This window comes from Theropithecus gelada, chromosome 4, assembly GCF_003255815.1.
Source record: "Theropithecus gelada isolate Dixy chromosome 4, Tgel_1.0, whole genome shotgun sequence".
NCBI lineage: Eukaryota > Metazoa > Chordata > Mammalia > Primates > Cercopithecidae > Theropithecus > Theropithecus gelada.
The window spans coordinates 97,937,375-97,960,988 of NC_037671.1; the positions used below are offsets into that span (position 1 = coordinate 97,937,375).

Below are 23,614 nucleotides of genomic sequence, written 5' to 3' on the forward strand. Positions count from 1 at the left end.
GATGACTAAATTGTGTTTGATTCCATCAGCTGAAGGAACGTGCCCAAAGTAAACTTGCTTAAGACTATTAAATTAGCCTTTTGGCAAGAATGGTTGCTTTAAGAATTGAGAACACTGGGAACAACATCAACAGTCAATAAAAAAGGCAAATGACCCTGAGTGGTTTTCCTTGGCTCTTGATGAGTCAACAGATGTTACTGATACTGCCTAGTTATTGCTTATTTGATAAGTCAATGCCAATGTTGAAGTGACTGAAATTAGTCTCTATAAATTATCTGTGTGGAACAATTACAAGCATGAATATTTTCTAAGAAGAAAACACAAATTTCATGCAACCTGAAGTAGAATCTGCTAAGATGTGTTACAACTGGTGGTGCTAAAATGTGTGAAGCAAAAAGATTTAAGTTTGTCAAATTTTTTAAGCCAGTGAAAAGGTAAGAAGGTATTTAAGATCTATGGTTATTTACTGTATTATTCATCAGCAGGTACTTTGTGGGATATATTTGACTCAACTTTGTATTATTGAACTACTAGTATCAATGGTGAACTTCATTTGCTCTCATAGTTTCTGACAGATTAAACACCAATGGTTCAGTTATCTTTTGTCAGATACAGAAGATGAATGTTCCAATTTGCCCAACCACACTGGCATAATAGTGTTAGTTCTATTATGAGCTTTTACGTGCAGGGTTGATATTGACATTTTTCTGAAAAAGAAGACATGTCCTCAACCACTATTATGGAACACTGAATGGCTTTGGAATTTAGCTTTTGCTCAAGACTTAATAAAATTTTGAAATGAATTCAAGCCAAAATTACAAGGCAAAACAAGTGTTTACATGTGAAACATGTCAACAAAAGTCATTTTGATGACAACACTATTTGAATTACAAGTAACAACAAGCTGCTTTACACATTTCCTGTGCTATCAAAAGGTAAGACAACAAAGTGGGATCTCCATTCTCACACAAATTTGTAGCTCACACTATAGTTCCCATTTGGAGTTTGGAGTTTGCAAGTGCAAAGGAAATTTCCATTTTTCAAAATCGATTTAACCCAGTGCAGTTGAGAAGCTCCTACCTAATCTTCAATTGGAAGTGATTAAGCTGCAATATAATAACATGCTAAAAGGAAAATATCCAAAGAAGTTACCTTCGAAGTGATGAATATGCTCAACAAAAATCATATTCTCATGGATTAAGTATTTAACAATACCTATCTGCAACGAATTTTCAGAAGTAAGATACGTAAAATCTTATTACAGATCAGCATTAGCAAGTAAGTACTTATAATCAACTTTAATGACACGAAACATTAACTTTGATCCTCCCCCTAAATAAATTATTTTCATTGGTAAACCCATAAAAAGATAGTTCTCAATTATTGTTTTGAATTTTGTCAATAAAATTTTTGTGCAAATGTTATTTCTCTCCAGTTATTTAAGTACCTACATAACAATCTCAGTTTTACCTCTTAGCCCACAAAGCCTAAAATATTTACTATCTGGCCCTTTATAGAAAAAGTTTCCTGACCTCTGCCCTGGAGCCAGAAGCTACCCTGAACATTTAAAAGCACAGGTTGAATGCAATGCCTCAGAAGCCAGATGGCCTGGGTTTATATGTTGGCTCTGCCACTAGCAGCTTTAGGATCATGAGTAAATTCTTCAATCTTTTTTTGCCTCAGTTTCCTCATCTGTAAATGGGGGTTAGTAATGGCATTTATCTTACAGGGTTGTTGTGAGAATTGAATTAGTAAATGCAAAGCACAAGAAACAGGGCCAGGCACAAAGGAAGCATTATCCTCATATGACTACTGAACACTTGACATGTAGCTAGTGCAACTGAAACAGTGAAGTCCTACTTGAATTCAATTAAAATTAATAAAATAGCCACATTAGCGGCTATTTTAGTGGCTACAGTATTACCACAGTTCTACAGGATCACGCTAGGGTGTGCGGATGCTGGAATATAACCGTTTTGCACTGAGTAGGACAATGAATTTCGTTATACTACAGTTAATATTAGTTTTCTGTTCAAAACAGCTGTGCCTTTTCGTGCCACAAAATATTTTCTACTTTCTCAGTAGCAGAATTAATTTTTTAACAAAACAATGTATGTTTTTGTATAATTTGTATAATTATATATATATATCCACATTTATGATTTTTTTAATATTTAAAGAAAATCCACATATATTCAGAAACCTCAAAACTTTACCTTTTGCAAAATGTTAAGGCATCTGCTTATAGCAGTTGGAAAGCTTTTTTATTTAGTAGTTTACCTCTTATTCTTGATTATACCAAAATTTTTATATTGGCATTATCCAGTAGTGAAATAGACAAAAATATCAGAAGAAAAGTGGAAACACTACAATTTTCTTTAAGAGAAAGGGACTTGCTACATTGCCCAGGTTGGAGTGCAGTGGCTGTTCACAGGTGTAGTCGTAAGTACACTAGAGTCTCAAAATCCCATCTCAAGTAATCCTCCTGCCTCCACCTCCTGTGCCACTAGGACTACAAGTGTGTGCCACCACACCTGGCTAGAAAAACTACAAATTTTCCAGTTGAACAATTAATTCAAAGAAATAGCCAAACAGCTGGAAAAGCATGTCTCTTTCTCCAACTAGCTCTGACCATTTTGTACATACTGAACAAAACACTTGCCAGGTCACAGGCTTAATAAGACATCTTTACATGGAGGTGTAAAAAATTACTTTTTTTTTGCATAAATACCATGATACTTTATTGCTTAGTGTTCCTTTGAAAATAAGTTAGCATGTTTCCATGTTATTCTTTTATCAATCATATTATTGACTACAGCATATCACTGATTAACATAAGGTAAAAATATCATCCACTCACATATTCTTGAAGAGAAGTGCTTGTAATATTTTATGAAAACATTTGTGCACATTTTTACTTGATTTAATGGACAGTCCATTTCATATTTTTCTTTAAAATCTACAAATATCTTAATTCTTACCATTAAAACAACTAAAACCAAAACCCAAAACCAATCCCAAAATAAACCCCACCAAAGCACATTAATTTTATTACAGAACATATATTAAGTCACTGAGTAAAGCTCTTTTTTATGAACACTTTTGGAAAGCTTGCATTCAGTTCTAGCACAGCTCTGTTATCAATCTGTGAACAGAAGGACACATCAAGTAAAGAAAGATCTTTACAAGATTCCAGGAGTTTTCTTAAGGATGCCGGACTTACCATTCTTGTTCCTATTTAAGGAAAACAAAACAAAACAAAAGAACACCTTAAATATAACATTTATATAAAGTGCTAACAATTAATCCATTCATGATTTATTGTTTGTAATGAACCTGAAATAACCCTTTACAAATTAAAATCATTTTTTCAAACATAACTTCATACTGAAATGATTTTGTTAAAAAAAGTAAAAGTTGAATTTTCCAGCCAATTTAGCATCTAGGACCTGAATCTTGCCAATATCCTACCCACTATCTTCATTCCTACCTCCTACCCCTTCAAATCAGCTCCTCCAGACTTTCCTATTTCTGTCTCCCCAGTTCAAAATGGTTTTCACCATGCATTTGATGTAAAATGTGCAAGTGCGATGTGACTTCACAAAGTATCAATTGTGTGCACAATGATAACTACTGTGACACTGCTAGCACCCCTGGCTAAAAGTAAGAAGTAACAAAATTACATAGGGTTCCTTTCTGATGAACGCAGTAAGGATACAAAAAATCCCACAGTTGGAAAAGATTTTCAATAGATCTGCATGGGGTAGAACTATTCCTAAACACTAGAATTATCAGGGATAAAGATTTCATAATATTCCTTAATCAAGAATTTTAATTAAGAAACTTTAAAAAAAAACTAGCTTGAATTCATTATACAAATGAATCAATTTCTTTTCTCTCCTTAATAAAAATAGAGAGCACAGCTCATGTAAATTCTCACTTTTCCAAGTAGACCAAGAATTAATGGTTAGAGTTTTTGATAGTTTCAACTATAAAACTCTGTTACTGTCCTATTTTATTAAAGTACATATATAATTATTGCCTATATTAACTGATCTATCTTGCATTTCCTATCAAACCAAGCAGTCTTATCAGTACAAAATTTTTATTGAATCCAAAAATTTTCTTTCTCCTTACAAAAAGTCTGAGATTGGCTTTTATGTCAAGGAAACAGACATTTAAAACAAATTCATACATTGCATCCTTACCTAGTATGTCCAGCTGCTGTAACCTGGTACAATTACATGCCAATTCTTCAATGTCTGTGTCACATACAGATCTGTTAGCTGTAAGAAAGAGTTTTTGCAAGTGTGGGAGCTGGCGTGCCAGTCTGGTGAAGCACCCGGTGCTGCTCTGCAGAGTTGGGCACCAGCCGAGGTCAAGTTCCTCCAGAAGTGGACACCCAGAAGCCAGTTCTGCTATTCCATTCTCAGTAATATTCTTACATCTCCATAGATCCAGGGTCCGGAGTTTTTTACACTTGGCTCCTATCATGCTAGCTATCACATCATAGTCTTCAATCTGGAAATCAAATTCCAATCTTTTACATGTTATGCTCAGACATGCAAACTGTTAAGAGTAAGTCAGATTCTTAATTACAACCTATTGCTTTGCTCCCATTTAAACAAATCCACATCCTTGTTAATACAGATCTGCCCACTCATCTCGCGGATCTGCCACCGTTTCATAAAACAGCCAGGAGTACTCATTTATTTAAAAATCCATTTAAGAGAACTCCAGACAGAAGACGTTAATGAATTAAATCCCAAAGCAGTCTGAAGTCTTTGGTCTCTCATGAAGAATTAAAGGATTATGTGTTCTTCTTTTATGCCCACCATTTCAACCTTGCTGCTGCTACTCATTGACAGCACCTACTTTCTTCCATGTTATATATGGCTAATATACTTTGGCAGGTATATAAGAGCTCCCTGATGTGCATCTTGTAGGCTCTAAAACACTATGTGGAAATGCTGATAATACTAATAAGGATACTAGTTTTGGGTTAAATGAGGCATTTGGGGACTGCACATACAACATGAAAATAATGTAGATTACATATGTTAATCAACAGTCAGTTATTGGAGGTGTCCAGTACTTACTTCATGATTACAGGATAAGACTCTACTAATCAAGGATTAAACATTTCAGTTCTTGGGCTTTATATGCTTTAATAATGTTCCTTTAAATAGGTTATTTTAAGAGGTTCATTTGATTTTGTTAAAATCAGATATTAAAATTATCACAAGAAAACAAAAGGAAACAAAATAGTAAACAATTACACTGATTATTTCCTTTTGTTCTTTTGTTTAATTGTATTTTCAACAAACATTTATGCACCACTCCAGATGCTAGGACCAGCAGTAAACTGAAAAAAGGAGAATATTGTCCACATTTTTGGGAAAGACACACAGACTAATTAAGTAAGGAAAAAATACATTCAAAGAGTGACATATGGTGGGAAAATAATAAAACAGTGATGTGAGAGTGATCAGAGTGTAAGGGGTTGACAGAAGAGGTGGTAATTGCTGAAATCTCCAGGAATGAGGTTGATGCATTCGAGGAACAAAAATGAGATCCATATGGCCCAAGGGCAGAGTCACGCAGTGGCCAGGCCATTTAGACCATGAAGGAGTTAGATTTTTCTTTCAAGTACTAAGGAAGTCAATGGAGGGTTCTAAGCAAAGGAGTGACATATTATTATTGACATAAAAACCGATGCAAAACCACCTCTGGCTTCTGTCTGGAGGATGGGCCGATGGTGGGGAGGGACAGAGGAGGAAGCTGATTGAGGAGGCCTGCAACAGTGTAAAGGACAGATGACACGGACTTGGATTAAGGTAGCAATGGTGGAATTGTAGAAATCTGATAGATTTGGGGCTGTATTTTTGAGGTGGAACCAAAGGCTGACAGATTAGATATAGGGGTAATGATTTCTAAGGTTGTGGATGTCAGTGTATGTATGGTGGAATCATGCTGAAGTCCACGAAAACAAGTTTGGGATTTCCTTCATCGAGTATACCTGAACAATACAAAACTGTGGGTTTGATAATCAGGACAGCCAATTAGCTTATTTAGAAAACAAAAAATTAAAAAACTTTCTGAAACCCATGATTCTGATTGTGCCCAATCTGTGCCTGGCCAATCTCAGCAGCATTTGAACAAATTCTCTACCAGCAGAGAATACAGTGAGAAATTCCCTCAAGGGTTTTTTTTTTGTTGTTGTGAAATTTTCACAGCACTACTCATGCCAAATTCAGGGCTAGGAAAATAAAAATGAAACTAAATACTTTTTACTGGAACAAAGGCAACCTATCCCTCCTTTATTAACTACAATTCCTTCTAAATTTTAGATATTATGCAGGACTCCTTTTCCCCCAAAAATATTAGACATATTTATTTTCTTATTCATTATCTAATTTTAAAAACAGGGCAAATGCCACAGAGGAACCATCAGCAAGAATTTAAGGGACCTGACTAGGATCACATAATTAGCAGGAAACTTAAGAAAATACCAGGCAGGTCTTACGATTCCTTAATTTAGGCAACTTTAAATCACTTCAATCAGCACCAAATAATAGTGAAATTCAAACTTTTTAAAGTCATTTTTTAAAAGTAAAAAGAAATAGATACATTTTGTCTCTTTCTCAATCAAGAGAAAAAATAAGTATTTCTAAGGAGTCCTAAAAAAATGTTTACGGCATTGACTAGAATATTCAGGTTTATTACAGGTGAGACACTACTCCTCAGAAGTTCTTGTCACTACAAATCTAACTGGCACTTGTGGTACAAAGATTAGTTTCAGAAAAAAAGTGACACAACTAATTTAGTATCTACATTAAACTCACTACAGAGAAAGTATGCCATGAGGTGAATACTCAGCAAAGGTATATAATACACCACAATCACCATGGCAAAGTCAACACAGTGCTCTATGTGTGTATACTGTGAACAGTTGCTTCATAAATATCACAAATCTAAAAATTGCTATTATATTGACAGTCAACAATAAAATGTAATATAGAAAAATGAGTTCAGTAGTCAGGCAAGGTTTGAAAACACTGGTTTTAGCAAAAGTAAACAGTTTCTTTGTTGTAGGACAAACCACTGTAAAACTCTAAGACCAGGCTGGAGTGCAGTAGTATAACCATAGCTCACTGCAGCCTCGAACACCTGGGCTCAAGCAATCCTCCTACATCAGCCTCCAGAGTAGTTGGGACTATATGTGTGAGCAACCATACCTGGCTTCGTAATTTCATTAGGAATCTCCACTCCACTCCCAAATACACAGCCTTTAAAACTGATTATCCTTTAGAGCTAATTTTCCACATGTCAACTCTGGAAAATGCTAACTTAATATAATATAATTCCAACCATATGCATATATATAATTCCAACAGTAAAGCGTCTATGGTCAGAGGCTTGATTTTCTAAGGAATGTTGCTCCAGTTTAAGGGGAAGTAAATAACAAGCAGAATACGGTACGTCTAAGCAAAGTTAAATGGTCCTTACCAATCTAAAGAGGGCAGGCTAGCAATAAGGAAGATCCAAGTGGCAGTAACTGGCTGGTTTGTTGTGACAGAAAAGGCCATCAAATGTCACCGGGCCCATCAAGAAGAGTCACTAGAGAGACCCACAGAAGCCTATCAAATGGCTTACTATGGAAAGAATTTGACCAGAAGTGAGGAAAATCTAGTGGACTCCCAAGACTGTTTCTAGAGACTGAGACGACCTGTGCCCATACTTGGGGTTTAATAAAACCTAACCACAGAATTTTAAAGACCATGGGGACACGGAGATAAATATGTCATCATAAGAGGCCTATTTAGTCTACACTGCCAAATCCTGGGGCATTTCTGAAGCCAGGCTGAGCTCTAAGAGGTGTTCAAATGGGACTTATTTTAGGTCAGGGACACTGTCTACTGACTCTAAGCCTAGCATACCAGTTTTCTAGAATCTTGCAATCATTTTGCTTATTCAAGTCTTCCTACTAAGTGAATGCAAGGCAAAACTGGAATGGTCTGGGGATCTCCTAAACCTACATTGTTTTAGGAAACAGAGGACAAATGAGGAGGAATGAATTCTTCCAGTCAGTTACACTGAAAGATTCACTTACGGCATGTGTGCACACACACACACGCACATGCACACCTTCTCCACATAAGATTTCTATTGTCCTTTACATCTCAGTATTATTTAAAAGCTACGTAATTATGTGGTTAGATTAAAAGATTTAACTCTTCCCATGAGCTCTTTCAAGGTCACATAAAATCATATTTTAAACCTGGAAGGACTTTAAAGTTTATCTAGTCCAACAGTCCCTAAGCTTTTAGATTTCACATACCAGTAAAATTTCCACACACAAAAAAAGAGTTCCAACATAGGGTGTTAATCTTTCTGTTTTGACCAATAAGGACAGTAAAACAAACACAAAAACAAACAGATAAAATAAACCTATCTATTATCATTAAAATTTCAAGAAAATTATCTCAGGATTTAAAAGCGAAAATAAGCTTAGCGAAAAACTTACTAAACTATTGGCATTTGGGTATGACTAACATCTTAGTGTGTGAAGAAACCTAGAGAGGTGATTAGCTGTCGGAGACAACATCTGGTTTGAGGCAGAACTATACTATATTCCACCACACTATACTTCTTTCTTTGCTCTCCTGGACAAATAACATCAGTGTTTCAAAGACATACTTTTGAAAGCAAGGGACAAAGAAGAGAACCATAAATCTGAAAACCTGTGGGTGTGTATGGGGCAGGGTGAGTCAGGATATATTTCATCCATAGGAAGAAAAAGAGAACAAGTAACTGAGAAGTATAAAGAATTCTCAAACACTTACCATGACACAACTGCCCAAACTGAGGTGCTGAAGCTCTGAACAGAAGTTCAAAATGCTGAGCAGTGCTGTTTGCTGCCATTAGGGACCACATCAGAGGCAAATATGGAAAGTGAATGAAAGTGAAATAAAGAGAAGAGGTCAATTAGACATTAAAGGCTGTCACTGCTTTTCCTGAAATGCAGCTCAAAAGCTAGGTTACAGAGTCCACAAATGCCATTTAATGAGTCCCCAGAGGCTCCACCATTGATTGGCTTGGAGTCAAGGTAATCATTACTAGTCTCCATTTAAGTCGTCACTTTGTATATGGTTTTGGATGCCCTAAAGATACCTATATTCCCTATGACCTCTCAGTTCATTTCCCAAAGGTAAGCAATTTGAAAGTCTGGCTAAGATTGAACACCAAGACAAGCTAAACCACTCCTCCCTCCACAAACAGAAATAAAAAGACAAAAAACCCACAGTAGGCTGGTGACACTCCTGAAGAACAGCTGCAGCTCTGACATTCACTGATCAGCTGCAGCCTGATGGAACTGCCAATAGAGTCACCCCAAATCAGGATTGAGCTGGTGACTTTAATGTCAAACGATTCTCTTTGCTGACAAGGATACCAACAACCATTGAGCACCTGTCAGTAGCAACATGCTGACTGAAATATATATAACATGCACTTTCTAGTCATATTCCTGCCATTTAAGCCCATCTACCCTGTGCAATGAAAACGGTCTCACCACTAAAGAAATCCAAAGACTGCTACATAATCATGGCACTGTGAAATATTTTTAAAAACATGTCTACCTTGAAAAACTGTGAAAAGCAAAAAAATGCAAAATATTCAAATTTCTAATTTTTCTTTTATCAATTAAGGAGAAAACTATTCAAACTTACATGGCAAAATATCTTATACAATTTTAATATATTTAAAAATTAAGATATTATACAACTTCTGTAAAAATCTATTCCAAGTGTTCAGAAACTAAAAAGTATCAGTTGAGGGAGAGGTGAAGAATGTGTCAATGAAAATGTAAAACATTTGGTCAAATCCCAGATAAAATTCTCATTGAGAAAATAAAGTAATAAAATATTTCTCATAATGTAACGTTACTTAAAGCAAAAATAATAATAGTTACAATAGGTCACAGAGCGCTATTATACTTGTCTAATTATTTCATCATTGAGCATTTCTTTGAATTTAAACAAAAAAAGTTTATATTGATTTTATACTTAAGTTTCAACATAACAACATTTGTAAAACAATCCCATGTAGCTCTCAGAATGGTAACATTAGAAAGAGTATATAAAGATAATTTAATTTTCAGGTTCTCCACAATACTTAGCCATGTGAACTTATTAACAGATAGGAACATAACATTAGGTTTTTTTTTTTTTTTTAATTACAGGACCACATCCATATTAAAAGGTTGTTTTATAAGATTTTCCCTTAAGTAAGATCCAGAGAATATTAGATTTTTTAGAAAGAATCTCATAAATTTTTGTTGGTAAGAAATTTTAAATTAAAAAAAAATACATACATACACACATACAAATAATTCACAGAACTTGTTTGGTAATTTATTTTTAAATTACTTATTATGAAGAATCTCAAATACACAAACAAGTATAGGTTCCAATATAACACCCATGTAGCCACCACTAAGTTTTATCGACTCTTAACATTTCGACATTCTTTGCTTATCCGGCTACATTCTTGCTTGGCTCCATCCATTCACATACTTCCTCAGAGGTAACCTTTATCATGACTTGGTGTTTAAAACATGCTTGAAAGTATATAATTTTACAATACATTATATATCCATAAGTAGCACATAATACTGTTCTATATAGTTTCTATATAAATGCTATTACAATGTCAATATACTTATGCATCATCTTCATCAGTGTGAGGGACCTGTCCATGTAAATACATATAGCTCTAATTCACTAATTTTTAATGAAACTTGTTTGGTAATTTATTTTTAAATTACTTACTATGAAGAATCTCAAATATACAAACAAGTATAGGGTCCAAAAGAACGCCCATAATAACCATGTAGCCACCACTCAGTTTATCAACTCTTAATATTTTGTCTTCTTTGCTTATCTCACTACATTTTTGTATCCCTCCATCCATTCATGTACTTCCTCAGAGGTAACTTTTATTAAGGCTTGGTGTTTAAAACATGCCTGAAAATACATAATTTTAGTATACGTTATGTATCCATAAGTAGCATATAATATTAACATTAGAAATTGTTGTATAATATTCCATTATGCAAATATATTACAGCATACACTCTCATTTGATTGATGTTTATAGTTGCTTACAATTTTCACCATTACAAACAGTGTTAGAATAAACATTCCTTTACATGCTTCCTTGTGCATTTATAGAACAGTATTTCTCTAGAGCACATACCAGAAGGAGAATTTCCAGGTGTTTACGTATTCTTTGACTTTATTTGGCTTTGCAAAATAGCTCTTCTGAGTGCTTAAATCAACCTATTCTCCCATCAGTAGTGTAAGAGTGTTACATTCCCACATCTTTATCAACATACGTAGACTTTTCATCCTTTTACATGTCTGCCTGTCTGATGAGTACAGAATGGTATAATTTGCATTAGTCTGATTACCAGTGAGACTGAAGATCTTTTCATATGTTCATTGGCCATTCATATTTTCTGCTATGTAAATTGCTTCATCACATCCTTTGCTGATTTTTCTTTCCATTGGGTTGTTTCTTCCTTCTTGACTTTTGGAATTCTTTATTCATGCTGGATACCAATCTTTCTCAGTTATATCAGCTATAAATACCTTCTCTGAGGCATGTCTTTTCACTGTTTACTGGATTTTCTGAGACATGAACATTTTAAATTTTAATATGACTATATTAAATGTGGCATTAATCCTTTTCCCCTTTATGTTTGTATTCTGTTGTTTTTTTCCAAAAAGTTCTTCTTTAGCTAAGGAAGAATCTAAGATTCTTCTTTTTTAAAAGCAGAGTTTTAGAGTCTTCCTATTTTGCACTTAGGTTTTTAACCCAACTACAATTGATTTTTATATGGTAGGATATCAAATTTCATTTTCCCCACATTGTTCCAGTTTGATTTACTGAAGACTCCATTGTATCCACTGATTTGTAATGCTTTCTATCATATATAAGGTTTCCATATATGCATGAGTCTACTTCTGGGTCATTTTGTTTCACTGGTCTATTTTCCATTCCCTGTACCAACATTTCTGTCTTAATTATTATAGTTCATAAGTCTTTAAATCTAGTATGGCAAATAGCCTTTCCTCATTCTTCAAACATCTCTTAGCTGCTGTTGGCTCTTTGCTCTTTCATGTGAACTTTAGAATCACCTTAAAGGTTTCAGTTTTTACCTTTTAGAAATAATACAAAAAGATTAATTTTTCTTAATCTCCTCTCCATGGTCATTAGTTAATTTACTAGCATTTTATCAATTTCTGTGTCATAATTTTTTTTATACCTGATACTTCCTTACAGAATTTTTCTTTTTGTTGAGAAATATTTTTAGTCATTCTGAGTGTCTATGGGTCATAAAATCTTAACAACAAACATTTATTGAGTACTTATTAACATGTCAGGCAGCATTGCTGTAAATTCTTTACATATATAAATCCTCACAACAATCCTATTAACTCATCCGTTCATTTAATAAACTGTTATTGCATGCCTACTATGTGTTAGGCACTGTTTAGGCACTTGGGATGTAACAGTGAACAGAAAAGTTAACAGCCTGTAAGGTAAATATTGTTATTTACCTATCCTATCATTATAAATGGGGAATCAGAGTGACAGAAAGTTAAATAACTTTGTTTAATATTTGCCCCAATCTGTTTTTAAAAATAAATTTTATTGTGCATATTTGAGATTTGTCCTCAATCTTGAATGAAAGTTTAGCTAGACTTAGAATTTTGACAGTTACCTTCTTTCAACACTTTGAAAACATTACTCCATTGCTTATCAGTCTCTTACTTGATAAGAAGTCTATTGTCAATCTAATTGTTTTCCTCTGCAGGTGATATATCTTTTCTCTCTGATAGCTCTTGTCCCTTTATTTTTGATCTCCTGCAATTTTATCACAATCTGTCTAAAAATTTATTTTCATGTATTTTGTTTAAAACCCCAAGTGCCCATTTTGATTTGAAGACTCATATCTCTCTTCATGAAAGATGATGATTCTAAACATTTCTCTCTTCAAATATTACTTCTCTACCATTCCTTCCATTTTTTTCTTCAGTAACTTCTATTCAATGAACACTGGAGTCTCCTAGTACCAGCGGTTAGAGAGGTTTGAAAAATATGTCCGCATGTTATTCTATACGCTTTCCTTCCAGAGGTAGAGCTTAATTCTTCTCCCTTTGAGAGAGTGGGCTTAACTTAGCAACTCACTTTTAACAAACAGTATACTGTAGAGGTGATACAGGTCACTTTGAATATTACATTTATGATAGTTAATTTTATATATCAGCCTTACTAGGCCATGGGGTGCCTAGATATTTAGTTAAACATAATTCTGGGTATTTGTTTGTTTTTGAGACGGAGTCTCACTCTCTCCCCAGGCTGGAGTGCAGTGGCACAATCTCAGCTCATTGCAACCTCCGACTCCCTGATTCTCCTGCCTCAGAATCCCGAGTGGCTGGGATTACAGGCACGTTTCACCATGCCCAGCTAATTTTTGTATTATTAGTAGAGACGGGGTTTCACCATATTGGCCAGGATGGTCTCGATCTGCTGACCTCATGATCCACCCGCCTCGGCCTCTCAAACTGCTGAAATTACAGGTGTGAGCCACTGCCTCCTGCCAATTCTGGGTGTTTCTGTGAGGTTGTTTTTGGATGAGATTAACATTTAAATCAGTAGACTGAATAAAGCACATTGCCCTACCTAGTGTGGGTGGGCCTCATCCAATCATTTGAAGATCTGAATAGAACAAACAGGCTGACCCTCCCTCAAATAAGAGAGAATTCTTCCAAATTCAGGAAAAAGCCAATGTCTGATGGCCTTCAAATTGGGACACTGATTTCTTCCTGAATTTGGATGTAAACTGAAACATCAGCTCTTCTGGGTCTTAAGCCTGCTACCTGTCAGACTAGAACTACACTAGCTCTCCTGGGTCTCCAGCTTGCCAATTCATCCTGCAGATTTTGAGACTCGCCAACTTCATCATCATGTCAGCCAATTCCTTATAATAAATATCTTTACCTCCTATTGGTTCTGATACAGAACCCTCCTAATACAGTTATAAAAAGGCTGTGGCTCCTGTCTTGGCTTCCTCCCTCCCAACTTGTTCCCTTGGGGGAAGCCAGCTGCCATGTCATGAGGACACTCAAGCGGCCTGTGGAGAGGCCTGTGTGGAGAGAACAGGGGCTTTTGGCCACAAGCTGAAGAGAAACTGTAGCAACATCACCCTGAGTTTGGAAGCTGAGCTACCAGCCATAGTTAAGCCTTGATATGACTGGAGCACCAGATAACAACCTGGCTGCAACCTCCTTAGAGACCCTGAGCCAAAACTACCCAGCTAAACCTGACCCACAGAAAACATGTGAGATAATACATGCAGGTTGTTTTAAGCCACTAATTTTGAAGCAATTGATATATAGCAATGGATAAATAACAGAGTCACTAGTATATAGTAGGCACAATATATATTTATTAAATGAGTAGGACTGCCTTGCCTTAGGAGTAAATGTGTGTGTGTGTGACAGAGAGAGAGATTGAGATTGTGTGGGTGTGTATAAACCTTACAGCAGTTCCTGACATACCTTTTACAAATTTGAGTACATTCTTCAGACTTCTCTTCTAATTTAGCAATCCTGTGTCCAATTTAGAATTTATCCCATCTATTTATTATTTCCTAATGACTATTTGACAGATTTCTAATCAGTTGTTTTCACAACTATGTGTTCTTGTTTTAGTCTATTTATGTTTCAAAATTTCTAGTTCTTTTTCACAAGCTGCTTTCACTTATTTCTTTGAACTGCCATCTCTCAACCCCATCTTTTTTTATTCCTCCTTGTTTAAGGGTCTTGCACATTGCCCCCTTCTAGAACCAGGACTTCTGCTGAAGGTACAGAGGTCCTGCTCTGCAGTGGCACTGTGGATACTGCAGGACCAGTAGAAGGCTTAGCTCAGTTCTGACCAGAAGGCATGGCCAATGGCAGGTCACTATATACTTTTTGGTGTATCTGCCCAGAACAAAATCTCTTCTTTCTCTAAGACTTCCATCCAAACTCCTGGGGTGGCTTGGAACACTGTCACCTAGCTGATTATCCCCAGACTGGGACAATAAGATTCTCATGATATAGTTTGAGATAAATTCCCTATAGAATCAGTTCTTTCAATTAAAAGTAAGAGTAAGGCCAGGTGTGGTGGCTCATGCTTATAATCCTAACACACTGGGAGACCAAGGAAGGAGGATAGCTTGAGCCCAGGATTTCAAAACCAGCCTGGGCAACATGGTGCGACCTCATCTCTACAAAAAGATATAAATAAATAAAAATAAAAACATTAGCCAGGCATAGTGGCACATGCCTGTGGTCCCAGCTACTTGGGAGGCTGAGGTGGGAAGATTGCTTGAGACCTGGAGGTCAAGGCTGCAATGAGCTGCATTCATGCCACTGTACTCCAGCCTGAGTGAATGAGCAAGAACTTGTCTGCAAAACAAACAAACAAAAAAAGTAGCATAATAGTAAGAAAAAATATTTATTGTCAAGAATACTATATAACCTGTCTGGACTGTTCCTCAGAGAAATCACAACTTTTGCTTATTGCGTATCTTAAAGATTGTAACTTTAAGGCACAGACCTAACAGCATATCGTCCTAACTCATTTTTGAACTAAAGTCTAATTATATATGTCTAGAAAACATTTGTGATGCATTATTTTCTCTGGGAGAATTTCAAGTAGATGCATTATTTTCTCTGGGAGAATTTCAAGTCATAGAAGAGGAATTCACAACAAATATTTTATAGTAACTTGTATCAGTCTATACATTAAACTGGGAATTAAAAATCATTTAATATTAGAACTATCATTTTTAAAATCCTCAGCTTGAAAAGGAACACAGAACAAGAGATTTATGTTGAATGATATAACTGATCTTTCTGAATAAGAGATATGAGATCAAATGCTGAGACCAAGATATTGTGAGATGGAGGTGATGGTAATGGAAAGAACAACAATGACCTTGGAAGAGATACTGTGAGAAATTAACAAGAAGTCAAATAGAGATAAATCAAAGGGCTGACAGGTAGCACTGAGGTGAGTAAGCACAAATTAACAGTTTCATGGCTTTCTCCAGCAAAGCTCATCAGTGAAAGCCAGAGACTGTGGGAGTACCCAGGTTTAGAGAACATGCCTATAGAACCAGTTGACAACATCTTTAAATCCAGTTAACCCGTTTCCTCCTAAAATATCTTTAGAATATTCTTTCTCCATGTTGTTAGCATTCAGAATTAAAATGTTGCTACTGATGTCAAAGCAAAGATAATAAACTACGGGGAAATTAACTCTTCATTTCCAGATATAAAAGGGCCTGATTTTGTAGAGAGCACCAACTCAATAGTTTAGAGCAGAAGTTGGCAAACTACTGTCCACAGGCCAAATCCAGTCTATTGCCTGTTTTTGTAAATAAAGTTTTATTGGAACACAGGCATACCCACTCATTAATGTATTGTCAGTGACTGTTTTCACACTACAACAGCAGGATAGAGTAGCTGTGACAGAACCATGAGGCCTGTGAGGCCTAAAGTATTTACTACCTAGCCCTTCACAGAAAAAGTTTGCCAATCTCTACTTAGGAGAACAAAACAATTCTACTATAATGAGTATATGCAGCACTGCTACATATCTAGAACACACAAATGGATGGATCAAAGCTGTATTATTAAGTGTACTGTGAAAATGGCACTGTATTTTATTTATTCAGAAATGAAAAGTGAAAAATTATATGAACCTCTGATTCAAGACATAAAGTATCTTTCAGGTCCCCAAGTCTACGTATTCTGCTGGTTAGGTCTTGAAAACTCATTCAATGGAAGTACAAGAGTAGTTCTATAAAACTAAAATATAATTAAAATAGCAGCTTTAATAATGCAAGGTTCATTTCAAATGAGTTTGTAATTTTCAAACAAAGGGCAACCTTACTTAAACAACTATGGCAAGGAATTCACTAAGGAGTGACTGGGTCCATGATTATTTCTTCTACAGAATTACTAAAACATACTCTAGGTGCACGCTGTCATTTAGCAGTAGAATACATGTTCATAAAGAAAGATTTATTTTACATTCCACCTAAAATCTACCTATTAAACCTGTTCAGCAGCTTCAAAACCCAATGGATAACTTTAAGTAATAAATTCAACAACTCCCCACACATCCAGGTAAAGAAGCATACGCTTCTCAACCTGGGACCAAACTGGAAGAGTAAACACATAATTAAATGTCAAGTGGGTTACATGACACTCAGCCATTTTGGATAGCGAAATGCCAAAGGTAAAGAAGTAAACAGCAAAATATTATACCAAGTTATAACTGGAGAGAAAAGCAAGAGACAAGTTCAATGTGAACAGTTTTTATTAATGCAACTAGGCAAAAACAACTGTAAAGCATGCTTACAGCATCAGGGTTCCAGACCATCCTCTACAACTCACAAAAGGACTGTAAAGGAATTAGTCCATAAACATCATACTCTGATGATTGTAACAGAAGAAAGACTGTTTCCCCCTACTTTCACAACTGCCTTCTTGCTTGTTTAGCAATTTTATTCCCCTTAGTGTCCTTTAGTGAAGCCTCCAAATACTTAAGACTACTACAATGATTACAATGACTATTGCTAAGAAAATGATTTCACTTTGGAAGACTGACGTGGGAAGATAGATCACTTGAGCTCAGGAGTTTGAGACCTGGGAACATGGCAAAACCCCATCTCTACAAAAAATACAAAAAATAGCCTGGCACAGTGGTGCAAGCCTATAGTCTCAGATACTTGGGAGGTTGAGCTGGAAGGATCACTTGAACCTGGCAGGCAGAGGTTGCAGTGAGCTGAGATCACCCCACTGCACTCTAGCCTGGGCGACAGAGTGACACCCTGTCTCAAGGGAAAAAAAAAACAAGAATGATTTCAATTTCAAAAACAATTTAGTTAGTGAAATGATGGATAACAGATGTGGAAGTTTGGTGTATGCAGATATGAAGTGCCATTCAGTTATAAAGAATTATTATTAATGCCTTTACTTGTTACAAAGAAATTTATTAATAGATAAAAGGCATGAATTCACATTTTCATTGACAGCTTTTTAAGAAATGCTATCCATAAACTTCATAACTTCCCACCCTCCAGACTTCTAAAGTGCTAAGCAAAAATACTTCATAAAAATAACTGTTTATTATACTCATATATAACTTTTAGATAGTCCAGATTTATAGCTTAGAATTATATTTATGCATACCTGTACATTTTATAATGTACTGAGAACCTTGTATAATTAATGTATGCAGCAATATGCTTGCTATTTTACATTAATGTAGGTTTTTAGCTGTTACAACTAGTTTATGACCTTTTTTATTCAATGTTAAGAATTGTTGGTTATCTTTAATAAAGAATGTAACCCTTAATTATAACACTCAATATAGGACAGTAGGATTCCAAATTAGTATTCTCCATTCTAAAATATGATTCCTAGAAAGCATATTAATAAGGGCCAGGTAACAAGTGTACATATTACAGACAAAGACTAGCTAAAATATAGACTAGTTATATAACATCATCAGAAACAAATGTACTTTCATTGATTATAATACATTTCAAACACATCAGAGCACTATCTCCGAGTAAGAAGGTGAAATTTTATAAAAGCATATTCACTAAATGAAAATGCATAAATTTGCATAACAAATATCTCCAAAGAAATCCTAAGAACACAACCAATCAATTACTGGAGTGTAAAATATATATATAAGTGTAAATCTTTCTCTAATTAAAAATTGTTTTGCTCCTCTTACAATTTCAATAAACTTGGTGAAGAAGAATATAGAATAAAAGTTGAAGGTCAGGTGCAGTGGCTCACGCCTATAATCCCAGCATTTTGGGAGGCTGAGATGGGCAGATTACTTGAAGTCAGGAGTTCGAGACCAGCCTGGCAAATACGGTGAAACCCCATCTCTACTAAAAATATAAAAATCAGCTGGGCATGGTGGCACACGCCTGTTGTCCCAGCTACTCGGGAGGCTGGGGCAGGAGAATCGCTTGAACCAGGGACGCGGAGGTTGCAGTGAGCCAAGATCGCTCCACTGCACTTCAGCCTGGGCGTCGCGAGACTCTGTCTCAAAAACAACAACAACAACAAAAAAAAAACAACAAAAAAAGTTGAAGTATTTTGAGAACTATTTAAAGTACTTGAAACTAAACATATGTAGAAATAATCACCATTTTATAATATTTAAATTCAATTACTTTATCCAGATTTACTATGAACCATCTACTAGAAGTTATTCTTTTATACAGTTCAAATACACAATATGGTATAGATTATACACTGATACATAATCACAACCTGAAAATAATATTGTCTTTCACAACTTTAAGATCAACATTGTGATGGGGAGTTAGAATTCTGACAGAACTCTAAAAAGAAAAGGCTAAATATCATAAATCATAAAAATTAATAAAGCTCCTTACACTACCTTTGAGGAAAAAGAAGAAAGTTCTCTAAACCTAACTGTAGATGTTTAATAGCTACCCTAGACTACAGACTCAGAATTTTAGCTCTAACATACAAGTTTCAGTTTCAGGTTCAGATAATTTGTCAAATTCTTAAAATTCTTGCGTGTGATGAAACAAAATCTAAGACTAAATGTTCACACACCTTTGCCTTGCCCTGCAGTCTCATTTTGAAGCCTATATTTATCACTGTATTGGATCTTTCCTATAATAATATAGTCGAATACATCTTTCCTCATAGATACTCAACTGATCAACTGATCAATCAACTGATCAATGTGTATAACAACCTATAATGGATGCAGAGATTTGCAGTCAAAAAGACATGGGACTGGGTGTGGTGGCTCATGCATGTAATCCCAGCACTTGGAAGGCTGAGGCAGGAGGATCACTTGAGCCCAGGAGGTTGAGACCAGCCTGAGTAACACAGTGAGACCCTATCTCTACAAAAAAATAAAATAAAATAAAGACATGACAGTTTACAAATTTCAGTCCTGTAACTTTAATTTAGCTTTCCTCAGGACATGCCAACAGAGAGGATGGGCTAATCAGCCATCTCTCTCTTTTTTTTTTTTTTTTGAGACGGAGTCTCGCTCTGTCGCCCAGGCTGGAGTGCAGTGGCCGGATCTCAGCTCACTGCAAGCTCCGCCTCCCGGGTTCACGCCGTTCTCCTGCCTCAGCCTCCCGAGTAGCTGGGACTACAGGCGCCCGCCACCTCACCCAGCTAGTTTTTTGTATTTTTAGTAGAGACGGGGTTTCACCGTGTTAGCCAGGATGGTCTCGATCTCCTGACCTCATGATCCACCCGTCTCGGCCTCCCAAAGTGCTGGGATTACAGGCTTGAGCCACCGCGCCCAGCCTAATCAGCCGTCTCTAATGAATGGTGTCCTTTCCAGGTAGATTTCTTATACCTGGCTTATTGGTCACTGTCATGGTTGTGTTTGATAAGGAGTCTGCCCCCATTAAAAGATGATCTCCTCTACCACTGCACTCACAAGTTAGGCTTCTTGACTCTAACTCAACTACAACCCATTCATTCAGGGCACACATACCCCACCAAGTCTCCTATTCCCATTGAAAGTTCTACAAGGCCAATCAGGATACAGAAATATAGCCTACAGACACATACCAAGGACTCTAAGAAAGTTTGTTAGTTTTATCTGTGATAAATTAAACTTATTATCAGCTATTAAAACTATTGATTCTTGATTGTGTTTAAGAACAAAATAATTACTAATATCTTTCTGTTTTATATATTATCTAGCTATATTAACATTTCTGTTTTAAATAGACTGCATTTTAGATGACAACTAACAACAGCGTGCATTAGTTAATTTAGGTTTCCAAAGCCGGTTCCTTCTATTTTAATTTCTCACCCTGGTCTTAGTTATCAGCACTGGCTCTGTAAGTGAGAAGCCACCCTCTTCATTTGCCAATAAGTTTGGTCTTATAGTCTGACTTGGTTAGTTGCCATGGCTCTTTTAAAAGAAAGGCCATCCCTGCTCTACTTATCAAAATACAATAATGTATTGTTTAAATCAAATAAGAATGCGGTAAGGAGACCACCACATACACAGGTCAGAAAACAAATTCATAGCACTAAATTAAATCGCACTCTTTCAAAAGATAGTTAATATATCTTTTGTAGAAAGCCCAGCCGCTTTCATCAACAGTCAGGGTGGTGTGCAATTTTACTCATATACGTGATCTGCCAAATAAACTAGCACAGAAAGAAAAAAATAGGAGAGTGTTAATATCTTACAGAAGTAAAGATCAACTTCTTTTGTTGTCTTCTAGTTCATGAAGATAAAAGCAGAGGGGTCCTTGAAACTGTCGACACAGCCGAGCAGGCCAAGTAAACAGATGCCGAACCATACTTACGGATTACTGTCATATACTAGTCCCCCACAATACCTATCATCAGTTTTTTCACTTCTTCAGATTCTTTCAATTTATGCTCTATCATTCTTGAAGTGAGGCAATCAAAACTGGATGCAGGTGTTCCATTTATAACTCCAACTTTTAAAAAACACTCCTGGTTTTCCAGTCTGCTGCTAAGCAACAGAATAACATTCTTACTGAGCTACCTATAATGCCCCACTCTCACCCCTGACTCCAGATTTTTTTCCCCCCAAACAGAGGAAAGGTAAACAGGTTCAAACTTCTAGCACTAGTCCAGATTGTTTTAGTACGTGTGTGGGACTTATCTTAAAGACATTCTCATGCACTATGTTAAAAAGTTTTTCTTATGCTATCCTATACCAGATGTGTATTACCTTTCTAGGGCTGCTGTAACAAAGTATCATAGACTAGGTAGTTTAACCATCAGAAATTTACTTGCTTACAATTCTGGAGGCTTTAAATCTGAGAACTAGGTGTCAACAGAGTTGGTTTCCTCTAAGACTTCTCTTACTGGCTTATAGCGGTTCATCTTCTTCCATTGTCTTCACACGGTCTTTCTTGTGCGTGTGTGTCCTAATCTCCTCTTCCTTAAGGACACCAGTCATATTGGATTAGGCTCCACCCTAATGACCTCATTTAACCTTAATCACCTCTTTAAAAACCCTGTCTCCAAATACAGTCACATTCTTAAGTACTAGGGGGTAGGATTTCAAAGTACGAATTTTGGGGAGATACAATTCAGCCCATAACACAAGTATCTGAAAGTAGATTACAGATACATGCCCTTTCAGGGGCAAATTATGTCTTTCACTTATAATGCCCCAGGGGTAAAGGGTTATTATGTTTTCAACTTATTTTTCAAATGGTTCAATAAAACAATTATGCATTATAGTAGGGGAACCTGGGTGAAAGTACAAAAGAAATCTTTTTTTTTTCAATTTTCTGTAAGTCTGAAATTATTTCAAAATAAAACTTTTTTTCAAGTATCTAAAAATCTATTTAATGAGTCAGATTTATTTATTTGATTTTTGAGACAGGGTCTTGCTCTGTCACTCAGGCTGGAGTGCAGTGGCACAATCACAGCTCACTGTAGCCTTGACCTCCTGGGCTCAAGCGATCCTCCCACCTCAGTCTCCTGAGTGGGACTACAGGGGCATGTCCAGCTAATTTGTTAAATTTTCTGTAGCGATGGGGTCTCGCTATGTTGCTCAGGTTGGTCTTGAACTCCTGATCTCAAGTGATCCTTCTGCCTCAGCCTCCCAAAGTGCTGGGATTACCGGCATGAGCCCCTGAGCCCAGCTGAATGGGCTAGATTTTTAGAGCTCTACTTTCACGAAAATACATCATCATGTATGGTTAAAGAAGTACTTGCAATCAATGTTTTATCGTACATAATAAGAATCTTATGAATAGAGAAGAAAAGAACCAAAAAGACTGAACTTAACTCCTTTAAATCATTATAATACCTAATTATTTCCATGCCACGGATGGTAGAAGAAACTAAGCACAACTAGAGTGTCTTTCCTGTCTAAGTTCCCATCTGTTGCAGAAAGTGCTGTCTATTCAACTCTAAAAGATGCACCAATTTCAGGAGGAAAAAAAATTACCCTATTTAGCAACCCATTTCACTAGTAATTCTGGGATCACACAGTGAACAGGGCATAAATCTCAGCTCAATGGTAATTTCTTCTAGAAAGGTTTCCCAATGCAGATCATCCTCCAACTAAGGACAAGCCTGTGACAATGCTAGCATATATTTGGGCTTACTGTATACCTGTTCACCCTGTCTTTTATTAATGTAATAGTATCTTGTTCTTTACTAGGCATGTATTTAATGCTCTGCATCTAATGAAATTCAACAAATGCATGCCACTGACTCCACACATAGCTTACTTAGTGAATTTTCTTTGCTAAATTAATAAGACATTTGTTATTTCTCTGATGAAGTCATTTTTCATTGTAATCCTAAACACATCTAAAGAAAGAAAAAGATCTCATGAAATAAATTAAGAAACCAAGCTGAACTATATTTTACTATCTTATAAGCCTAAAAATTTTGAACGACCACTGATGCAAGGAGGGACCACATCAGCATCCCAGAATTTACCTACCAGCATACAAGAC

The 23,614-nt window shown here is 36.0% G+C and overlaps 1 protein-coding gene across 2 annotated transcripts in view; it reads right to left on the minus strand.

Moving 5' to 3' along the window:
* Positions 1-2,712: 2,712 nt before the first annotated feature.
* Positions 2,713-23,614, minus strand: part of FBXL4 (F-box and leucine rich repeat protein 4) — a 74,526-nt gene continuing 53,624 nt past the window's right edge. For both annotated transcript variants that reach the window (XM_025384350.1, XM_025384349.1), the window contains 3 exons: positions 8,847-8,918; positions 4,209-4,521; positions 2,713-3,234 (listed from right to left, as the gene is read on the minus strand). In XM_025384350.1, the coding sequence (XP_025240135.1) occupies positions 3,071-3,234; positions 4,209-4,521; positions 8,847-8,918 (549 nt within the window). In that variant the 3' untranslated portion in view covers positions 2,713-3,070. The remainder of the gene's footprint in view (positions 3,235-4,208; positions 4,522-8,846; positions 8,919-23,614) is intronic.